General features: G+C 38.3%; 1 protein-coding gene across 1 annotated transcript in view; it reads left to right on the top strand.

Annotated features, from left to right (window-relative positions):
• eys (eyes shut homolog) overlaps positions 1 to 20440 on the top strand; it is a 163165-nt gene that overhangs the window by 21323 nt on the left and 121402 nt on the right. The window contains exons 8-18 of the mRNA XM_030071113.1: positions 590 to 729; positions 2644 to 2807; positions 2955 to 3208; positions 4870 to 4974; positions 8920 to 9042; positions 13215 to 13328; positions 15082 to 15204; positions 16045 to 16158; positions 16858 to 17091; positions 18107 to 18229; positions 18985 to 19098. Of these exons, the coding sequence (XP_029926973.1) occupies positions 590 to 729; positions 2644 to 2807; positions 2955 to 3208; positions 4870 to 4974; positions 8920 to 9042; positions 13215 to 13328; positions 15082 to 15204; positions 16045 to 16158; positions 16858 to 17091; positions 18107 to 18229; positions 18985 to 19098 (1608 nt within the window). The remainder of the gene's footprint in view (positions 1 to 589; positions 730 to 2643; positions 2808 to 2954; positions 3209 to 4869; positions 4975 to 8919; positions 9043 to 13214; positions 13329 to 15081; positions 15205 to 16044; positions 16159 to 16857; positions 17092 to 18106; positions 18230 to 18984; positions 19099 to 20440) is intronic.

Raw genomic sequence — 20440 nt, 5'->3', positions numbered from 1 at the left:
CTGCAATGTAAATAGTCCACTGTGCATTGGACCACATCACTAAGTCAGATCTTACGTTGGTGCTGACTTTTTCTGTTGAAACTTTAAGTTTCTGGTCTATGTCTGCTTGCTTTTTCCAATCCCTACCATCCCCTAACTGTACTATCTTGTACTCAATAATAAATCTTTCATTACTGGCTCAACTTCAAGTATGAAGCCAATTTAGTGCATCAAACAATTTCTGTTAGTTTACTGTCACTTTGGTTGCCAGGGACTTCAACACTTGGTTATGCCAAGTGTATCAAGTTTAGGAGTAACTAGGTCGAATCATGCATATAAGACTTCTGAAAAAATGGCACTACATCAAAAGTGGCTTCTTCATTACATCTATAAGGGTTTTTCTACGGGGACAAGACAAAGAATCTATTATGTTGCTATGCGGCACTTTGTTTTTTTTTGTTTTTTGTTTTTTTTGTAGTGGTGTAGTGGATCTGGCCTGGTGCAGTTGATCTCATGATGATGGAGACACACTGATTGCAGATTAAAGCCTTCTCTCTGCCGGTGAAGTATTACATCAATTCTGTAATCTATATCTCATCTTTTCCTGCAGGTTTTCTGGGAAACAATTGTGAGGTGGACATAGATGCGTGTGCTCTGCCCAACAGCACTTGCCCACCAAAGACTCAGTGCTTGGATCTTCCGGATGGCCTTAACTATACTTGCCGTGCACCCTGCCCTCGAAACTTTCAAGTGGGTAAAAAGCAGTAACTTTAGCCCCTTCTCATGCAATACTGTGTTTGCAGTAATGGAAATCCCACTGAAGAAATAGTTGATGTCTAAATGGGGTAAAAAGGCAAATAGCACTGGCAAAGGATACACTGTAATCTGTATTTTACACACATAAAGGTAGAAGTAATAGCACTGAGCCCCTATCAGCATTTAGGGATATTTGCATTTTATGTGCACTTTGTGCAATAGTAAAAACAACAACAGGTAGGCACAACAGACCCAGCAATGGGTAACCATAACAAATAAGTCTCTTGAGAGAATTTTACTGCATTTTCACACGTAGTTCATTTACAGACATCATTTTGAAGCCAAGAGCTCTTGTCCCCTGTGTTTTGTCATTCGGCTGCAGACTCATATCTTGGTGAGAGGATGATCTTCATACATTTCCAATTTAGCCATGGTGCACTTTATTTGGGATGAGACCCTATCTAACCATATCTATGATAATGTACAGGAAGCACTGTGCATTACAAGTTAAACAAAAGAGCCCAGTATCACAGAAACATGTTGAATAGGAAAGTAGAAAGACTGTGTAGTTGTTTAACCTGCAAGAGCATCAACAGAATCCTGCGAATTTCAAAGCGAAAAAGTTAAGTGAAAAGGTATCAATTATTTATCCAGAAACTCGTTCATAAACAGTGGGATAATCCTGTGTTTTACATAAAGACGATAAGCAATAAGCTCAATTCCCACAAGGAAACTGACAGCAGATGCGGTGATCCCTATGATCCAACCAAATTCCTGACTAATGAAAGAAATAACTGCTTCCACGTGAAATGTGTTGATAAATTGTGGTTTACTTCAGATTTTGCCATACGCAACACAATCAAGTCAGTGTTAAATTCAAGAAAGTAATAGACTGAGCCCAAAACAAATAAGACTAGTTTTTTTTCTGAGGGCTTATAGTAACCATACATATATACGTATACGTATATTCATTACAGTTGGACGCCGTTAAAAGGGATGTAACTAAAGTCGTAAAGGTCAGCAGGCATGCTGACTGCTCTCAAGGTGAGAAAAACTGTTTGTGTGCCAGCCAGGTATTTATACTGTACGATACACATTTGAATCAGCAAGGCTCAATTATTTTTCTTTTCAGTGTGGTTTGATGTGTTGAGAAGCACATCTTGCAGATTTATAAGCAGTGGTGAAACTGCGTGATTATTTGTCAGACACGCATTTATGGCATGCACAAAAGGAGCATATTTCTAGGTTTGAGAAGGCCTCTACCACCTGACAGTGTCTGTATTTTTGTTTTCTTCAGTTTCTTTTTGTATGGGCGAATCAACCTTCTACCTTAAAAAACAAACAAACAAACAAACCCGAACACAGGAGTTTCTTCAGATGACAGATGGAGCTGATCACTCACTGTGGAGGAAGGCTTGTGTTGGCCCCCTTACAGAAATGCCAAGATGTCTGCATTATACATCTTCCCACCAGCCATCTCTTCCTTAGTCGCTTTGTTTCTCACGACTATATATACCAGCTAGCACTGTAGCACTTTTTTTTTTTTTACTAGACAGAGCTTTTGTGAGCTTTAGCCCTCAGTGGCCATTGATCTCCTCTTCTAACACAAGACATAGGTGTTGCATGCAATGCTGAATGAAATCTAGCATCAAGCATGAATCAGTATTCATGAGTGTGCCATGTGGCTGTAATGAAGCTCGTTTTCAGAGACCCAGGAGCAGGAAATGATTGGGAGCGGCATTGTAACGTGATGGTTATATTGTTGTCCAGATAAGGCTCGGCACAGTCTGAGATATTACCATAAATCACTTCACCAGTTAGAGTGAGGTGATTTCATTTTTTGCACAGAAAGCTTTTTTTTTTTCTTTCCTGGCATATGTATGTGATGACTTTATATTGTGTCAACAGCCATGTGCCAATGGAGGACGTTGTCTGTTGAGTAGCGCCAGCAGCTACAGCTGTGTCTGTACACCTGGTTGGTCTGGTCAGAACTGCCAAATAAATGTCAACGATTGTGTTCAACACTGGTGTCAGAATGGAGCCACGTGTGTGGATGAAATTGATGGGTACAGGTGAGTGGTCAAACCTTAATTATCTTGAGGCTTTTCAGGGACCAGAATGGCAATTATTGTGAAACCCATTGACATTTACAACTCTCCCTCCTTGAGGAATGTAAAGAATTACGTAGTATTAAAAAATTCTCTTTAATCTTTTGCTAGCTGTCTTTGTCCCAGAGGATACACAGGAGTCTACTGTGAAGCAGACATTGATTACTGTGTTGGCCATCACTGCTCTGAACATGGTGTTTGCCTGGACCAGCAGTATAACTTCACCTGCCGCTGCATGCTTGGATTTGAGGGGTTGCTCTGTGAACTGGAAACAAATGAGTGCAGCAGCTTTCCCTGCGCAAATGGTGCCACCTGCGTGGACCTAATCGGCGATTATCAGTGCCGCTGTCCCCTGGGGTTTGAGGGTATGATACCAAATTTCTGATATGAATGTCATCTTATTTCCTGATCTTAATATGGCCAGGTGCACTGGAGAGGTTTAGATTTGTGTGGAAAAATCAAGTAGGTATGATAATACACAGAGGGTTCATCAGAATTTACTCAGCATCATTAGACATGCAGTATTCATGTTGAGCTGTGATATAATGTGTTGGAGGTTAGAGCAAAAATGAAGGATGAGGGCTATAAGATATTGTTTTGCTCTGGTCCCACTATTTGCTCTGATTTGAAAAATAATTAAACATTTTTAAGTTATGTGTTCTTGTTTAGTAGGTGGTCTTTTACATTATGCATTTGAATTAAAATTATAATGTCTCAGTGTTGTAACCCCATTTAATTTCATAATGGCCATTGCGAAATGGCCAAATGCAGTGAAATTACTGTAAAACCTTGTTTTTACCAAATGCAACATTTGAGTAAGACCTCCACAAATAAGCTGATACAGACCAAGTCAACTAGCACCACATTTAGTTAACACTGATGCCATATTTGCTTAAGGTTAGGACTGCCAAACAGATATTTCATCATGTCAGATGAATGTAGTATAGATAAAGACATTCACATTAAATGTATAAAATATATTTATGGTGTGGTGTGGTGTTCCCCTTAATATTCCAATTGTCCCTGCAAAAATCAGAAATATGCAAATATAATTAAATCTACTAGTTAACAATTTAGAAATTTAAAGTTTATTTCACAGACTGTAAGAATAAAGTGGATACCAAGCATTACCAAAGGGCACTGCATAATTAAATTTAGTCATGGGAGATCTAAATAGCTAAGTTAATTGAAGTGGCGGAATTATGTGAAGCCTGCTAAATTAATGAATATTGGTTCGTGTGAGGAACAACACTCTAAATTATACCGTATATGTGAGTAATTTGATGCCATTACATGTCGCCATAGTGACCATCAGTCTACAAGAGGTACATTAAGGTGTAAGTAGGCAGGCATCTTAATATAGCCAATGATGCAAGCAGCTTGCTTGATTAACAGGGTGCTCACCGGTGTAGGGGCCATGATAGCAGAAGTGCAGTCACCCTTGGTCTTTCGTCCCGACTGCAGGACAGAGAGAATGGTCATGCCCGAGGATCTCAGGCGGTGCTTCGGCTCATAGAGAACTAAGAGGACTGAAATATTGCTAGGGGATGTACCTAGCTGCGCTTTAAACGTGCCATTAAAATGTTAAATCAATTCTATATCTAACCAGTACCCAGCGGAGCAGTGCTAAAATTGGGGATACACCATTTAAAGTCCATACTGCAACATTCTGAACACGATCATGTATGCAGAACCAAATTCAGGAGATTTAGTAGGTAGGGAATTGGGCACAGAGACAAATAAATCAGAGATAATCAGCTGCCTTATGAAATAAATGCCTGTCTCCAATAAGCACCTGCTCTTCATTGTTGAGCAAATAAACTCCAGGGTCAGTGATATAAATGCTGTTGCAGATGTTGTTGGAAGCTGTTTTGGTTTGAATGAACATTCATGCATTAGAGCCTCACAACACGTAAATGAATTAATATCTAGAGTTCCACAGTGATGTCTGAGTTTGTAGTCGCTGTTCCCCCAGTGACATTTGACAAAGCTTGAGTATCCTCATGCCACTTTCTTCATCTTATAGGAAGGCGCTGCTCAGAGAATGCAAACGATTGCTGGTCACAGCCGTGTCTAAATGGAGGCTCATGTATGGATCTGATTAATGACTACATTTGTCATTGTCCTTTTGGTAAGTGCCAGCGAGTTGTGTATTATTATGCTGATCATGTTCCATGCATATTCTTTGCACCTTGGGAATGTAACTTGTAATGTTTATCTCTCATACATTTGCTCTGTTTGTTCACTTTGCTCTCTGTTTGTGGGCAACAGCAGCCTCAGAGTGATATTTCACTTTCATATAATGTGTAATATTTATCTCACATATCATCTCATATCGCCACAGTTCATAAAATCAGACCATTATGTGACACCTTATGCTATGCCAAGGCATTGGTGGCGCCAGCTCATTTTTAGTTCATATCGCATAAAGTCTGTTTTGATCTCAATCATGTGTTTTCACTTTGTGCAAAACACAGTCGCAAAGATATGATTTATCAGCTAAATATTCCAATAAATATCCCAACCCATGTCATGCATGTGCGATGTTGAAGGATTTGAAACCCACATGATGTACTTCATGTTAAAAATGAAAGACTAAACTTTAGCAAACATCACGCTGCTCTCGCAAAGTCTCACCAAGAATTTTATGGTGGGCAGTACAATAAAAACCTAATGGAGTTTTTTTTTTTTTTTTTTTTGGAAGACTAAGTATTTTTGAGTGGTTTTGGATGTTTCACTCATTTTGAGAGGGAACTTTATTGTAGCATATTTGAGAACTAGTCTTTGATTTAAATTATGCATCTGCACTTTTTCTGTTGGTAGAAGTATGTGTTCCCCAAGTGTCTTGAAGATAAAAAAAAAAGTTGTATTCTTTAGGCATTTTATTTATAGATGCCCTTTTGATTAGGTCGGCCTTATGTATATATAGAACGGTCATGCTTGCAATTATTTTTTCACGCTTTTATATTGAGACCACAAGTTAATTATTTTGTTATCTCCAGATAACACAACTTATTTTCTTGTGATGAAAGGTTAACCTCATCTCTTACATCTATTTGGCAGCTTTTAACAGAGGGTAGCTGCATCTTTCTGCTGCGTGATGTGCGTTGACTGATTCGGACATCACTCCCGTACAAAGCGCACTCTGGGGACACCGTCGCTATTGTTCCCCAAAAATTTAACTTATAAGTAATTAGGCAATAAATGATGAGAGCAAAGAAATAATTGCCTTTGAAGTTATTCCCTGCACCTTTCATCAGCAACCCTCACTACAATCTTGAATTTTGTTCTAACCCACAGAACTTTATTTAAGACAATTTTAGTGGCAATCCAAGGGTTTCCAAACATACCAAATATATGCCACTGAACTGTTAAGGAAATATGTGTCTTCAAAAAAAAAAAAAAAAAAAAGATGCGCAAGACATTTAGATATTTTTTATTTGATGTAATGCTGCAGCCATAAAACAATGACATCTTGGCTTTGAATATTTCACTCAATAAAACAGTGATGTAACATCAGTGAAACATTGCAAGCATGAGCTGTGGAATATGTATGTGACGTACAATATGGAAAAAAATATGTTTTCTTTTTTTCAAAAAAAAAAAAGTGTTTTCTATCTTCGAACCTACTGAAGGGGAAATTTAAGGGAAAATTAGTTCACTAGGTTGATTTGTCTTAAGAAAACAAAGCTCGTTTTCTTGTGATAACTGGTTCATTTATCATGTTATCTCAAGAAAAAGTATCTCTAGATAATGAAATATTTAACTCATGATCTCAAGATAACAGCATAAAAAAATAATTGCAAGCATGGCCATTCTCGGTTTCCATACATAGGTGTTACATAGGCTCGGATATTATTGAAAAATCAGCTTGTTTTGCACAGCATGTTGTAGTTTCAGCATGTTGTAGTTTCACTCCATTTCCTTTTTCCAAACATCAAATACACTGGGCGTCATTAAAACATTCATTACCTTGAAACATGTGCAGCACCGGTTACATGTCACACTTATATGACATTATGGACAAAGCAAATGCATCAGTGTAAATTTTCTGCTCATGATATTTTTCTGTCATTTGCTTGAATTCGATTTGGGCAGAAACAGAGCACCGATGTGTCACTAAAGCCTCCATTATTGCTTTGATTTCAGTGACAGATTTATAGAGAGGTGTGTTTTATCTCCTTAACGTCTCAGCAATTGAATTACATAAGTGGTCTGTCATGTTTGCTGGATCTCCCTGCCAGGTCACATGAAAAAACATGAGACTATCAGTATTTTCCAACCCTATCTGCACTCACTGACCTACTTTTGCTCCCGTTTCCTTAGGCAACTATAGATCTACCGTATGCCACACTTATTCTGCGAAACTATAACCATACATACTGTAGACAAACATGATAATATAAATATTTAGACATTTATCATATTTTAATATGCTAACAGAAATGGATTGCACCAGGTTAATCCAGGGGCTTCACAACCGTTCATCATAATCCGATTTGATTTATTGTATTGACTTTGAAATAACAACTGAATTTTGTGATTTCTCTGTGAGAACATGATTTTCAGTTCAGTGGTGCATCAAGAGCAGCGCAGAGGGGAAGTAATTAAATATGCCGATGAAGGGCAGTTCACAGAGCCAAGGATAGTTATGGCCCCGTGGTTATTATCATCAAGCATGCAGCAAAGACAGAAAATGCTCTGTGTGGGCTGCCTCGAACATACACTACACTACAAAACCTTTTTTCTTATATAGTGATTGTTTTGTCACACATTTTAATATTACTGAGTAATCACATTGATTTTTGCTTGCTTTATATTGTCTTGTGCTCTGCCATGGACCTCAGTGAAGCCACTAGCTGTCAGATAGAATAGGGAGTCCCATTTGGAGATGGTGACACTGCAAATGTGACATTCCTTCATGCAACATTAACCTCCGAGTGAATTGCATGCACAATTGGTTATTAAACACTTCTGAAACACTTTGTTGGAGGCAATAGCTGTCCATTAACTAGTCAAGGTAATACATAATATGATGGGAAAAGGGTAGTTGGAAGGTCATCAAACATGTAGATAGATCTGTTAATGTAAAGTACACTGCCCAGGATACAGGTTGTAAAGTAAAGTACGTGGAGATTACTTACAGTTAATGCAAAATGTGTGTCTTATGTTTATAGTAAGGACTTGACAAAACAGATTTACGTTGGGAAGTAATTTTCGGAATATTTCATTCTTTTGCCAGTGAAGGAGACCTACTTTACAGACACTGGCTGCATGCAGGATGAGTTGATGGAGATATGCGTTCATTTCCTCTGGTTTAGGAGCTTCTGGTTCAAAGACTACTGTGGTTAACGCTGCAATGAAATTCAGTTCACTGCGATGTAAAAACTCAATTATTCCACAACTCCACAAAGTCAGCCTCCCACTTTTTGCGTGTACTGTAGCAGCTTTGTATCTTTAGCTCTGTACCTGTTTCACCAAAGCAACGCAACATCATAGAAGCAACGTGCTAATTCTGTTTTATTTTCACTCGAAGTTGTCTTTTTGGTACAGACACTTCTAATGAGTGGCAGCATATATCTTTCCTTTATTTCTAACCATAGGAATTGCCATGGGAATTTATCAGTGACATGAAGATAAATCTACAAATCTACATGAAGATGTATCAGATGTACCTGATTCAGGAGACAATTGTGATATAGATCAACTCAGTAGGGTGGGTTTTGTCAATGACTCACTCAATTAGCATACCGCATAGCAGGTAGACTGCCAAAGGAAGAATCAGTGCCCCCATAAATCTGCTGAAGAAAAGGTGTCTTTACCTAATAAAACATAAAACAGCTATAAATGCGTTTTGCATCCTGAAATAGTGTAACTGTCATTTTGTGAATTTGATCTTTATCACTCAATTCTCAAGGTTTTTGACAATTTTCCCCACATCATTTCAGAGCACAGTGCCATATCCTTAGTTCATGAAGCTGTGATGTTTTTTTTTTTTTTTCCACCCTTACATTGCATTGCATATATGAGGGACCTACCTTGTTGACAATGTTATTGCCCCGTTACTCTGTTTCAGGATTCAAGGGAAAGGATTGCTCTGTTGATATTGACCTTTGCTCACTTGGATTGTGCAGTAAACATACAATTAAATGCATCGAGGCCAAGGATGGACAGAATGTCTCCTGCACATGTGAAAAAGGTGAGTCAGACCTTTATCTGGTGACATACTTGCCGTGCAATTACAACTGAAGAAGAACACATGGTGAATCTAAGGCTGCATAACTTTGAAAACATTTTGGTATTCCATCCACACTGCAGTTTACATCACTAACTTTACTTTTCAGGGTCTAAAAGTCTGCAGTACATGTAGACATATGTGCATGGCCTGTGCATGCTCAATACTAAACTTTGACCTCAATCACATGATCATCCTACATCGGTGTTGTCAAAAAGCCCCATTATCCCCATCTACACTACGACACCAGATGGGCATTTGCAAATTTGCACACTCTGGAGCGTGTTTTTGAAAAGCAGCGTCTTAGTATGGACAGAAAAAATGGAGGAAAAAGGATGTGTTTTCAAATTTACTTGGCTTAGTGTGGATAAAACCTGAGATTCACAAACACTTTGCAGTGTTTACTGATTTGCACGAAGTCAAGTGCTGCGGGGGTGTGGTGCTGTTGAGCAAAAACTCCTCATATTTCCATCCCCTTTGCATTCAATCAGGAAACAGAAGGTGTTGCTGCACAAAGATAGCCCCTCACTAAGGCTGCGTGTCATTAAAGAAATCCACTACTGATATTGGTACCTTATGTTACATCTTTAAATACTTGGCTTGCATGAAACCACTGTAAACTTCTTACAAAATCAGCTCTTTGCATCTATGGCGAATCATCTGACAAAATGAAAACAAAATCAAACTGCAATTATGATGACTCACAGAGATGGAATAGAAGATTCTTGCAGCCAACAAATTTTGGTCAATCAAAACTGGGTACGTGTCTCTCCAGTTTACCTCTGTTATTGTGGCAGTGTCATCACAGCAGCAGCTGCCAGTGATGAAAAGGATAATACAAGAGAGAGTGGAGGAGGTTAGACAGGTGCAGACAGGTGCACACTGTGTCACTATACTTTCACTGTTCAAGGCTCCATGCACAGTAATATAAGTAACACCATATATGAGTTTTGGCATGACATGTCTGGCAAATAATGCTTTTCTGGGATGCAATTAACTAAGGTACTTGAAATGAAAACATTTTTTCCTGCCAAACCAATCATTATTCCATCAGCAAGCTGCACTGCTCCACACCAGCTCTGGCATCTTTTTTCATTTGAATGGCTATTACATAGTAGTTCATGTAACCCAATCAATAACCGTAACTTCATTACTCTTATTGCAGTTATGCTTGACATATGTCAAAGTGAAGGATTGTGAGTGATTTCTTATGTAAATGAAAGCAACCTGCGGTGAGCTGCTCGCTGCAGATCACTTCTCAAGGGCAAACAGTGAGATACAGTCCCGTCTAGATGTTTCAGGTTGGCGTTCTTGGCAGCTGCAGCACATTGCCTGGCAACTAAACCTAATGGGAAGATGTGTAATACATTGTGAATCATGAGTCTCAAACATGTATTATACATTTAATCTCGTACTTTCCTCTTAAGTACCATCACTGTGGATCCTACAGTCATGATTGTGAGTAACTGTGCTTATTAAAGTACAGGTAACACTTTATTTTAAGTGGTATTCACAAGACTGACATCAATCTCGGATTCCATCGGCTATCGTCTGACAAAGATTTCGCCTCTGGGACGAGGGCCAGTATTTCAGGCTTTCTGGTGTAGCTGCTGGCTGCTCGCTTCCGTTCTGTTTTCGATTTCTGTTTCGAACGTTCTTCCACACTGTACACAGACATATGATATAAAAAGATACTTTCCACACAGACAGTTTACCTTGATAAAACCACTTTGACTACAAATGGCTACTATTCGGGCTACAACAGAAATGGAAACCACAACGCTTCCAGTACCAAACACAACAGTGACAAAAATGATTTCTCATGAAAATATATATAAAAAAGGAAATATTTCTGGCATTGCAGGAGGGCTGGCACCCTAGCAACCTTAATCGACCACACTCTCCTCTTTACTGAATTGTTACAAGACTATAGAGCACTGTTTTAAGACTCGGTAAGAGGTTTTAAGTTGGTTATGGTTTATTTTGTTTCCTTCTTTAGCTCTTATGGTGTGTTCATGGAGCCACTATGTGTTTTGGTGAATGCCAGTCCTGGAACCCATCAGCCAGTCATGACGATTTCGCCTCTTTGAGCTGTGGCCAGTATGTCAGTGTCTGTGGTGTAGCTGCTGGCTGTGCGCCTCCAGTTCAGTTTCCATTACCGTGTCCTTTTCTGTGTCTTTTATTGCATGACTTGAATATTTCTCCATGCAATAGACCAACATTGATACTTTTTGTAGGTGTTTTAGAGCCAGACAACATTTTGGCCAATGCATTTGGCCAATGCCATTGCTTTCACTCTCTACATGGACTGCTTACCAGCATAAAACCACTTGGACTACAAACAGCAACTACTACTCCGTTTATAGAGGTTAGATGAATGCATACTGTTTCAGAGACAAAAGCTTTATTCACCATCAGTTGGAGAGTAAGGCCATCATTCAGCCGGGGATGCTATATTTAAAGACACCTTCATGAAAAATACAAACTTTAGAGTAGCTGGGGTCATGAGCGGTCATTATGCATTTACACTGGTTTCATAACAGATAACATCAAAAGAGTCACATACTGTACAGCAGTTACTGTTAACACAACACCAAATTTGGTTGAGCTGCTGAGTTGAGCTTCAGCGCCTTTGGTTTCAAATCTGAGTCACTTGTGAATAATCAAGTTAAAATCCCACACCCTGTATTCGAGTCCCCTCCACATCTATGTGGATTTTCATAATGGGCTCCAATGTGCCAGCCTCATATTTCAAACCCAGAAGTCAGGCACTACAACACTATGAAATATCTGTAAGTTTGCCTGTCATGTTTACGACAGTGTCTTGGCTGATTTGCCATTGTCCTGACCATGACATGCCACACATCAACTTTTAACTGAGAGTGACTTAAGGGGCCACTTATAACAATAGTCATACCCTTGGCTAATGTCACGTTGTCGTGACAGCGACATCCCAGGCGATGTCAACTTTGCAGAGAAAGTGACATAATTGACCAAATGTTCATGACAGTTGTCATGCCGTTGTAATGACAGTGTTATGTTAGTCTTATGAGCAGCCTGTCAAATAAAGTGTTACCAAGTATGACATTAAACTGAAATCTTTAGTCAATTTGACATTTTCAAGGAAACACAACAGTGATTTATTTACATGATTTATGTGCAATAATATGTGTATCAACTGTGGAAAAACTCTGGAAATTGTGTCTTGTTATGAAAGTTGTTGGGGGATTGTTTCCAAAATTTTTAATGATTCAGTGTTCTCTTGTTTTTCCTTCCGAGTAGCAGCTTTCTTCTCAGTGTAACACTTATTTTTGCCATAAAATTACTTGTCGTTCAAAAGATGTTTTCGCTTGAGAACAATTTCGCTGTGAGACAGTTGTTATTGTCGCCCAACAGGTTTTTGTAGCATGGCAGTTGTTTTCAGTATTACAGTATGTTGCACTAAAACTGCTTATTCTGCACCAAAACAGCATTTGAAAGAGCTCTTTTAGTATTCCTGTTTTCTTTCTGGTGATTCTGATTAGCATGTCAGGATGGCTGTGCTTAGTTTAGTCCTTGGCTGGCTGCATAAATCACACACAAATGTACACACACCCCAAAAATAAGATTACAGTAAGATTTGGAAGAACTGGGAAATAGCTGGATACAATGGTTACAACAGTAATGTGCATTAAAGGTAGAGATGTGCTTCTACTTGGTCAGTGCTTGTGTGTGTGTGTGTGTGTGTGTGTGTGTGTGTGTGTGTTTGTGTGTGTGTGTGTGTGTGTGTGTGTGTGTGTGAGTGAGAGAGAGAGAGAGAGAGAGAGAGCAATCATGCATGCATTTGTTTCATGTGTTTTTTAGTGAGTATAGACTGGCTTTGATCTTAAAAATCACTGGATTTTGCTTGTTTAATGTAATAAATCAGTGGGGCAATGACTGGCACTTATTAAACATGATTAAATGATCCAGTGGACTGAGTCTGCATGTGCACAGCAGGCTCCTTGAATCAATACTAGCTTTGAGAAGCAGCTTTTGTTTGTCAAAACAAAGTCATACTGATTCTAATTGGCTAAGGAATGCAACCAACCAAGAGGATTCCAATAATGATGTTTTTTTTTTGTTTGTTTGTTTGTTTGTTTTAACATGTGCTACAGGCTTTGGAGGACCATTTTGTGAAGTAAATCTCAATGAGTGTGAGTCGAAGCCCTGCCAAAACGGTGGTATTTGTGTAGATGGCGCTGACCTGTATCAGTGCTTCTGCTCAGAGGGTAAGTTGCAATGTATTTAGTTCCCGTTTACATCCGGCAGTATTGATGGTACTGGTCATTATGGGCCTGATTCAGACTTTGGCTCTGTCGGTTTTGAAATGTGTATCCCACTGTGCCGATTCCAGCCAGAAGTTGGAACGCCGCCTCCTGCAGGATGCCCGTGTGAGCAGATTAATTAATCAGTGTCTCCATGTTCACATTATGATACACAAGTGCTTATTCTGACTTAGAGGAAAAATCTGCCCCAAAATACATAAACACTGTTAATACAATGTGTTCCTACCACTGTGTACTCTGCATTTTTGGGCCAGTTTTGTTCGGTGCGGTGTTTTTCTTATTTCTGTGGACAGATAGCTCAGTGTAGGTGAGGTGACTTCACATTAGGACATTTGAAGTGCAAAGTAGCAATGCTGTTGGATATGTTTTCAGTTTTGGCAAACATCGATGAGATGTTGCCAGATTGTCGGATTTTAGTGTCAGGCCTTCAGAATCAAAAGCAAGTGATTCCTTTTAAACTTTGTAAATGCATTTTTTATTGATGTTCCACAGCCATATAGAGAGATGCTGAGTTACAAGACATGGTGTGTTCTGAGTAAAGGGTACAACTCACCATGGCGAATCATCAGTGTTCGATATTCTGTTCATGTTAAAGCAATGATAACATTTGATAGCAAGCATTTGTTTCCTTGAGTTGTCTTTGCCATGGGCATTTTGTGTATCTGAAAACTTGAAATCCTTAAATGTCTTGTTTGGAGGCTATTTAAAACATTTCCTTATTTTTTTCCCCTGTACTATTTTTACAGTCCATGAAAATGGTTGAGAGCATTCAATACAATTATTAATCTACAGTACATTAATTTTGTCTTAGTGTCATGAAAATTTTAAAAGCTAATCCTGATTGCTGCCTTTATTTGTGATAAAGCTCAGTTGCAACTTGTCTTTATCTCCCTGGTTTCTTGTCCATTATCCTTCACATTTACAAATATTTACCATGTATTACTCTCATCACACAAAGTCTTCCCTGCACTTAAATGCCTAATTCCTGTCAGAAATTGTTCAGAGTCACTTGTGTCATTAGAGTAAGAGGGGAATAAATCTGTGCTATTTTCCCAATAATTTCTTGGTTCAGTTGACATCCTACCTGTGAGACATACCTCTGATTAAACCTTGATTGCGGGTGAAGACTGTTATGCATTATTAATGAAGTCAGGATAATTGTCAAATTTTATGACATGGAGAGAGGTGGAAATTGGCTCCATGGTCAGTTTGAGAAATGATGAGAATTTGACCTGCACCGATGGTGCTGATAGCCAAGCATTAGTCATGGGCCTCCTGTAGCCGCAGCGTGTGACAGTGCTAATGATAGTCATTTTGTAGCGTGACCATGCGGTGGAATACATTTATGGGAGAATAAAATGTCAGAAATTGGAATACCGCACTTGCTTTTACTTCATGATATTAACCTTTTATTTTTTAAATCATCAAATGTGCTGATATAACTCAGAATTAATAGCCCAAAAAACTGTCATCAGTTGCATAATAAATACAGATTGTGATGCATTGTACTCTCTAAGGTACCGAATGTACTCGTTTACTTGTGCTGCCCTTGCAATCAAAATTCATATAATTTTCACAAGAGCAGTACAGCAGTCATTTTTATGCGAAGCAGTATTATGTCTGCATCTTTTCAAATGTGATGTTTGTTGTTTGGACATTCATGTCATCTCTAATGAGATTTATTCTGTTAATATAGGGTTTGGGGGTGTGAACTGTGAAATCAACTATGATGAATGTGTCCATGGCTACTGCACCAATAATTCCACATGCATTGACCTGGTTGCAGACTATCAATGCATCTGTCCTTTGGGCTTTTCTGGTAGGTTATTTAAATCATCATTGTCACAGCTCACATGTCTTGAATGAATATTGTGTGGACTGATGACACTTGAACAATAATCACCATCAAAATTGGCTCTCTCTCTCATTTGAGGACTCATGCAGAAAGCTCAGACATACTGGAGCTGACTGATAATTAATTATATATTTGTTTTTCCTTTCATGGACGGAAAATAAGGCAAAATAAGGGTGCTAATGTATTCAGAATTTTTATAAAGAAATTTTAACAACTTATTTTTTCCCCATACCTCTGCTTTTCACCATTATAGGAACAAATGATAAAGATGATTTATATTATAGAGTATGAATGTAGATAGAGCCTCAAATTTTTTATATTTGTGGTATGAATGAAAGTATGAATCAAAATCTGTTGTTTACATCACACACATTCTCATACTGAGCAGAGGAAAGCAATTCGGTACAAATACAGCTCCATGTAGCTCGATGGGCAAGCTGGAAATGTGCACGAGCTTGGGGCTGACTATCAGAGATGTGCCTTTGGCTGAGGGAAAAAAAAAAACTATAAACACATTGGCACCACAGAGAAATGGGACCACTCCCTACACTACTGTAGTCATCTGTTTTCCGAGATAGCAATTATACTGTAGCATCACCTCTGTCAGCACCATTACTGCATGTACACATAACTCACATCACACTGGTTCATCGTGTTAATGTTCATTACTCTCTGTAGTCTGTCATTTGTGTGACTGGGTATTACGCTGAGATGTGTTATTACGTCGGTTATGTGGTCCTCATTCATAGCTTGCGTTTGTGCTCGCAGTGCTCATTTAACCAATTTCATTTACTTACCTTTCAGATAAGAATTGCTCAACACCTGTCACTGCATGCGCGTCAGATGTTGAGCCGTGCAAAAATGGTGGAACCTGTTACTACAACTTAACTGGAAATGTTCAGTGTCTTTGCCCTCCAGGTATTTTCAATTCGGTTGAAGCAAAACATTAAGAGATATATTTTTTTGATCAGCTGCATTTACATATTAGTAATTTTAGATTTTATTTCTCTTGGTGTTGTTGGAATATGAATCAGGTTTTGCTGTTAGGTTAAATGATTACCACTTCCACGACACTTTCCTCTGTGCTGTATTCTCACAAGAGATGCAGAACTGAAATAGTGTTTCCTAGTTTTTCATATGAATAATACTAAGCTTTTTTACCATTATACGCACAGTGTACCATGTGCCCTTTCCACATTATTGTACATTATTCTCTCTTGTAAATTCAACAGTTAAAGCATGTGAAAACATCTTAATGTTATTGATTACTGTGGTGTCACCAAAACAGCTTTTACTTTAATTTGAATAATATTACAGAGCACATCTTCAAATCCACAAATTAGTGTATAATTACAATTTGTAAAAAAGCAGCAACAACACATCCCTCAGTTTCTCTGTAGGTTGTACACTGTTGCTCAAACACCCCCCCATGCTTTCAGCGCTTTAGGCTCTGGCTGGATAAAATATGTAAATCATCGGAAAGGAAAACATTGGCAATGACGGCATTTCGAAAAATGACAATCCATCCTGTCTGCCAGAAGTTAGAAGGCAGAAGGATACAGATACTGTACACAACACAGAGCACATCAGTCATTTCTTTGATCCCACCTCTTACAGGATACTCTGGCAATGACTGTTCTTCACCGGCGAATGAATGTGTGTCAAATCCCTGCGACCCTGAGGGGACCTTCCACTGTGAAGAGCTGGCAAATACTTATAAATGTGTGTGTCAACATGGATACACAGGACAGCACTGCAACACTCCTATAAGCCACTGTGTTGATGGCCTGTGTCATCATGGTTCAAAGTGTGTGGATCTGTCTGAAGAGTTCAAGTGCGATTGTTTACCAGGTGGGCTCAGCATCCAGCAGCATCTTTATTTTAGTGGGAGCAACGCCTCGAATGAATGAACCATGCACATGTAGTAGACTCCCCGCTGTGTCTCACTTGTTCTACTTCCTTCTCAGTGGACACTGAATGTCTGTGGCCTTAAGCAACAACATGTAACGACCTATGAAATGTAAGTCAGAGCTCTGTTGTGAACTGAATTCAAACCAGTGATGATGCATAGGAAAGTGCCTTTGCTCACCGAGGATCCAGGAGGCTTCTGCTGCTCTTCAGCACTGTGTTTTATTAAAGGAGTAGTTCACAGCAAAATGAAAAGTCTGTCATCATCTAGTCATCCCCCTATGTCAGTGGAAATGTCTTTGAAGTTTGAACTGTACCGGCAAACACAGAGAACACTTGCTGCTGGAGCTCTATCTCAGCCTTCGCCCCAAACAATTGATGTGGACAGGGTCTGTTTCATCACTCTTCAAAACAACCGATGCAGCATTTGGTAGCTGAAGCAATAGCCTGTTTTGACACATGGCATAAAAAAACAAACAAAAAAAAACAAACAAAAAAAAAAAATCAAGCTCATCGACCAAATAGGCAAAGCAATAGATAATTTGAATAGAATAGAAGAATAAATAACATTTCATAAATATCTCCCTACTGATGTGACCTGACTCCTGAGCTTTGCAAACATTTGTTGCAATTTCATAATAAAAGCCAGAAAATGTTCCTTTGTTTTACAATCAATTTCATAAGCTTTTACTTTCCACAGGATACTGGCTTTGTAACAGTAACTTGTATGATGTTGAGCTATTTTTACTCATCTCTTTCATAATCAGTTTTAAATATTCAGTGTTTAAGTTTTTTAATGTGATGAATAATGAATTGTTTACTTGAATTTCTTCTCTTAGTTATATTAACTACTCATTAATTATATATATATGAACAATATTCACCACAGGGTTACCTTTAATTTTTTTTCCACATGTAATTGGAAATTGGATTAACACAACTTCTCCTCTCTCTGCAGGTTTAATGGGTCAGTTTTGTGAGGTAAATATAGATGACTGTGAGCACAAGCCATGTGGAGTGCTAAGTATTTGTAAAGACACCCTCAATGGTTACAACTGCTTCTGCGCACCTGGGTTTATAGGTAGGTAAATCAGTGAAATGCTCGAAAATATCCCATGGTAAAAGTGCTGGAAATAAAAATAAAATGGATGAAAACAATAGCCCTCATATATCATATGAGCACACAATAGAATTTTAACTTCAGTGCTTGCATAACCCATATCTCTAAAAATATCAGCATTCATCAATTTTGACTTGATGAAACTAATAAACAACTGGATCAGAGGTGCTCTAGAAGCACTTAGATAGAAAGATAGAAAATGTGAATTGTTCTATGTCAATCTGTTCATTCTAAAGTTGAACTAAAGAGGGCTGCTTAGTTGTGTTAAATGATTAATCTTTGTTTTTCTCACCATTTGTGCTGTTCACTTTATTTTTCCATTGCATTTACAGACTTGCTTCTTTCTGGTTTGGCAAATGGATCTGGCACTGTTTATAAAATATACAGTGCCAAAAAATAAGAATAGAAGGATATATCATAAGAAAGACATATATTTCTCTATAAGTGTGTAGAAGTTTTGTGGAGTTTTGTTTTATGAATCAAACAAGGCTTTTATCTTGATACCATTTCCTGAATTGAGCAGTGGTGTGTTTGATAAAAGAGAGCCTACAAATAATCCTTACCTATGTATGGCATCATCCATTGCCTTTTCACTTTTTTCTCCTTCTTGTGTCTTGCAGTTGTTGTGAATTAAGGTGTGTGTGATCACAGAGCCATTTTTTTTCCCCACGTGTTGTAGTTTGGCATTAAAGTACTGTGACTTCTGACCTTTTTAGGCAATAACTGTGAGATTGAAGTCAATGAATGTCTGAGTGAGCCTTGCCAAAACGGAGGCTTCTGCATTGATGAGCTCAACTCATTCAGCTGCCAGTGCCCTCTTGGGATCACAGGTACCCTCGTTTTACATGATTCAAACAATGACTGTTTATTTATACATTGCTATTTGAATTTCAGTGTGACTGTGGCGATACCCTGATTAAACGTTGAGTGATACGCTGTAGTTTGTTTCAGTGAGACATCATTATCACATGCCAGGGTGCCTACAGTAGCAGATCTTCACTTGCAAAAATTGTATTTTGTTCACGTTGACATATGATGTTCAAAACTACATACAAAAGCGGCCGGGTCTTTATTGTAAAGAGACATTTTTTATGGTGTGCCTGCAATCCACCCACACTCAACATTCAAGCAACATAACAGAATGGAGACAGAGAGAATGGTAAAATCAATGCAGAAATGGATCTAGATAAATAGAGCGGCAGGAACGGCAAAGGAAGGCAAAGTGTTTACATCAAGCCATGTGATGTCATGGAGTCTGAGCTTAAGAATCAAAATTCAGAATTCATCCAAATGACCAGGTTACTCCAGTCTTGTTAATGTCTTGGTCTCCCTGAGGCAGCATGTTTCCCATCTGTGCATGACCAACAGAGGTCAGAGAAGACTCCTATTGTGTAACAGAAACCCCAGTCAATTCAATAAAAATGTTATATATTAATACAAATACAAATAACGTAATAAAAATGTATGTATAATAAACACAGCACCAAATAAACAAGATTACATATTATGGAATGCAACTACAGCAAATTTAACCACCATAACATGACTGCTGCAAGTACTGCAGTCTTTTTTTTCTGTCAAAATTTCATTTTGAACAACTGTTTACATGCATTTAAATAAGAACATTACCTAAATGTGATAAGTTTAAATTTGTGAATACTTTTGTATTATGCTGTTAAATGCATATCTAATAAATTATAAACAAATATTTTTCATCACACATGTATACATTTTGTTATTACAACTATATTAGCTACAACAGCATATATAGTGATGATTAAAAACTGGAATGCCTGAAAACAACGAAAACCTTTTTAGAATGTTTAGTAAACCGATGATTCGCCTACACATTGAAACTGTTTAAACATGATGTAGCCCAGTATTTATGTATGCACTTATAATTAGGTTTAGCAATATTCTGTGTGTATCACCCTGTGCTCTACAGGGATTTGCTGCATACAGTGTGAACCGGGCTCTACTCTTTGTATGTTGGCTTTTCCCTGGTACTGTTTCCCCCAGAGTCTGAAGGGCCAGATGTTGATCACCTGCTGACTACATGCCAGTCAAATGCTGTTTATTTTATTCCATGAAGTAAACATCAAGTGGTACGGCAATCTGGAATGCTATATTCACCGTTTCTAATTCTGCTGTTGAACTTGCATAAACAATGAT

This window comes from Myripristis murdjan, chromosome 15 (genome assembly GCF_902150065.1).
Source record: "Myripristis murdjan chromosome 15, fMyrMur1.1, whole genome shotgun sequence".
Classification (NCBI taxonomy): domain Eukaryota; kingdom Metazoa; phylum Chordata; class Actinopteri; order Holocentriformes; family Holocentridae; genus Myripristis; species Myripristis murdjan.
The sequence above is the reverse complement of the archived record's forward strand: the minus strand, read 5'-3'. Positions and strand labels throughout refer to the sequence as shown.